The 1,131-nt window shown below is 49.5% G+C and overlaps 1 protein-coding gene across 1 annotated transcript; it reads left to right on the top strand.

Annotated features, from left to right (window-relative positions):
• Positions 1 to 139: 139 nt before the first annotated feature.
• On the top strand, positions 140 to 992 carry Pmar_PMAR015011 (succinate dehydrogenase, putative; the record flags this gene model as incomplete). The annotated part of the gene is made up of 2 exons (XM_002771134.1): positions 140 to 825; positions 869 to 992. The coding sequence occupies 2 exons, from the start codon at positions 140 to 142 to the stop codon at positions 990 to 992; spliced, it is 810 nt and encodes a 269-aa protein (XP_002771180.1).
• Between the last annotated feature and the right edge of the window lie 139 nt (positions 993 to 1,131).

Genomic DNA, 1,131 nt, shown 5'->3' with positions numbered 1-1,131 from the left:
CCCCGATGGTGGTGAGTATGATGCTTATCCGACCGGCAAGACCTTCGATAAGTTCGGCAAGAAGTTCTTCACGAACTACGACTTCAAGATGGACGATCACTATAGCGTCGCTATTGTCACTCCTCTTGTTCACTATTGTATGGGCGGTCTTAAGATTGATACTTCTTCTCATGTCATTGGCGAGGGCGATAAGCCTATTCGCGGCCTTTACGCTGCCGGTGAGGTCATGGGAGGCGTTCACGGCAACAACCGTTTAGGTGGCAATTCTCTACTTGATTGTGTTGCCTATGGTCGTATCTCCGGCAAGGATTTGATGGATACTTTCTTCCAATCTGCCAAGCCTGTAGCTTTGAAGGACTTAGCTACTGGAAGAACGGAGCCTCGTAGACCTGCGATAGTTGTTGGTGGTGGTCTTGCAGGTTTCTCTGCCGCTAACACCATCTTGGAACGCGGTGGCGAAGTTATCCTCATCGATAAGTCTGCCTTCTGTGGTGGTAACTCGTCCAAGGCCACTTCTGGTATCAATGGATCTTGCACTAAGACTCAGAAGAGACTTGGCATCAAGGATTCCAATGAGCTGTTCGAGTTCGATTGCATGAAGGGTGGTTCCAAGAATCCTCAACTCATCAAGACCATGGTCGAAGCGTCTGGTGCTTCCGTCGAATGGTTGATGGATAACTTCGATCTCGATCTTTCTCTACTCTCTCGTTTGGGTGGTCACTCTGTTGAGCGTACCCATCGTGGAAAGGAGCGCTTCCCTGGTATGACTATCACCTATGCTGAAATGCAAATGGCCGAGGCTATCTCCAAGGCTCTGCCTGATAGGTGTCAGATCATGAACAAGGCTCGTGCTACTGAGCTTGTTCAGAATGACAAAGGGTGATGTTGTTGGTGTGAAGTATGAGAAGGGTGGCAAGACATATACGCTGGAGGGACCTGTTATCCTCGCTACCGGTGGTTATGGTGCCGATTTCTCTAAGATGGTCTCTTAGCCAAGTACCGTCCCGACTTGCTCAAGTTGTCCACTACCAATGGCGAGCATTGCACTGGTGATGGAATCAAGATGGGTGTTGCAGTTGGTGCCCAAACTATGATCTCGAGTGGGTACAGTTCATCCTACCGGTCTCGTGA

This window comes from Perkinsus marinus (genome assembly GCF_000006405.1).
Source record: "Perkinsus marinus ATCC 50983 genomic scaffold scf_1104296963566, whole genome shotgun sequence".
NCBI lineage: Eukaryota > Perkinsozoa > Perkinsida > Perkinsidae > Perkinsus > Perkinsus marinus.
Note: the sequence above shows the minus strand (reverse complement) of the source record. Positions and strands in the feature narration are given on the sequence as shown.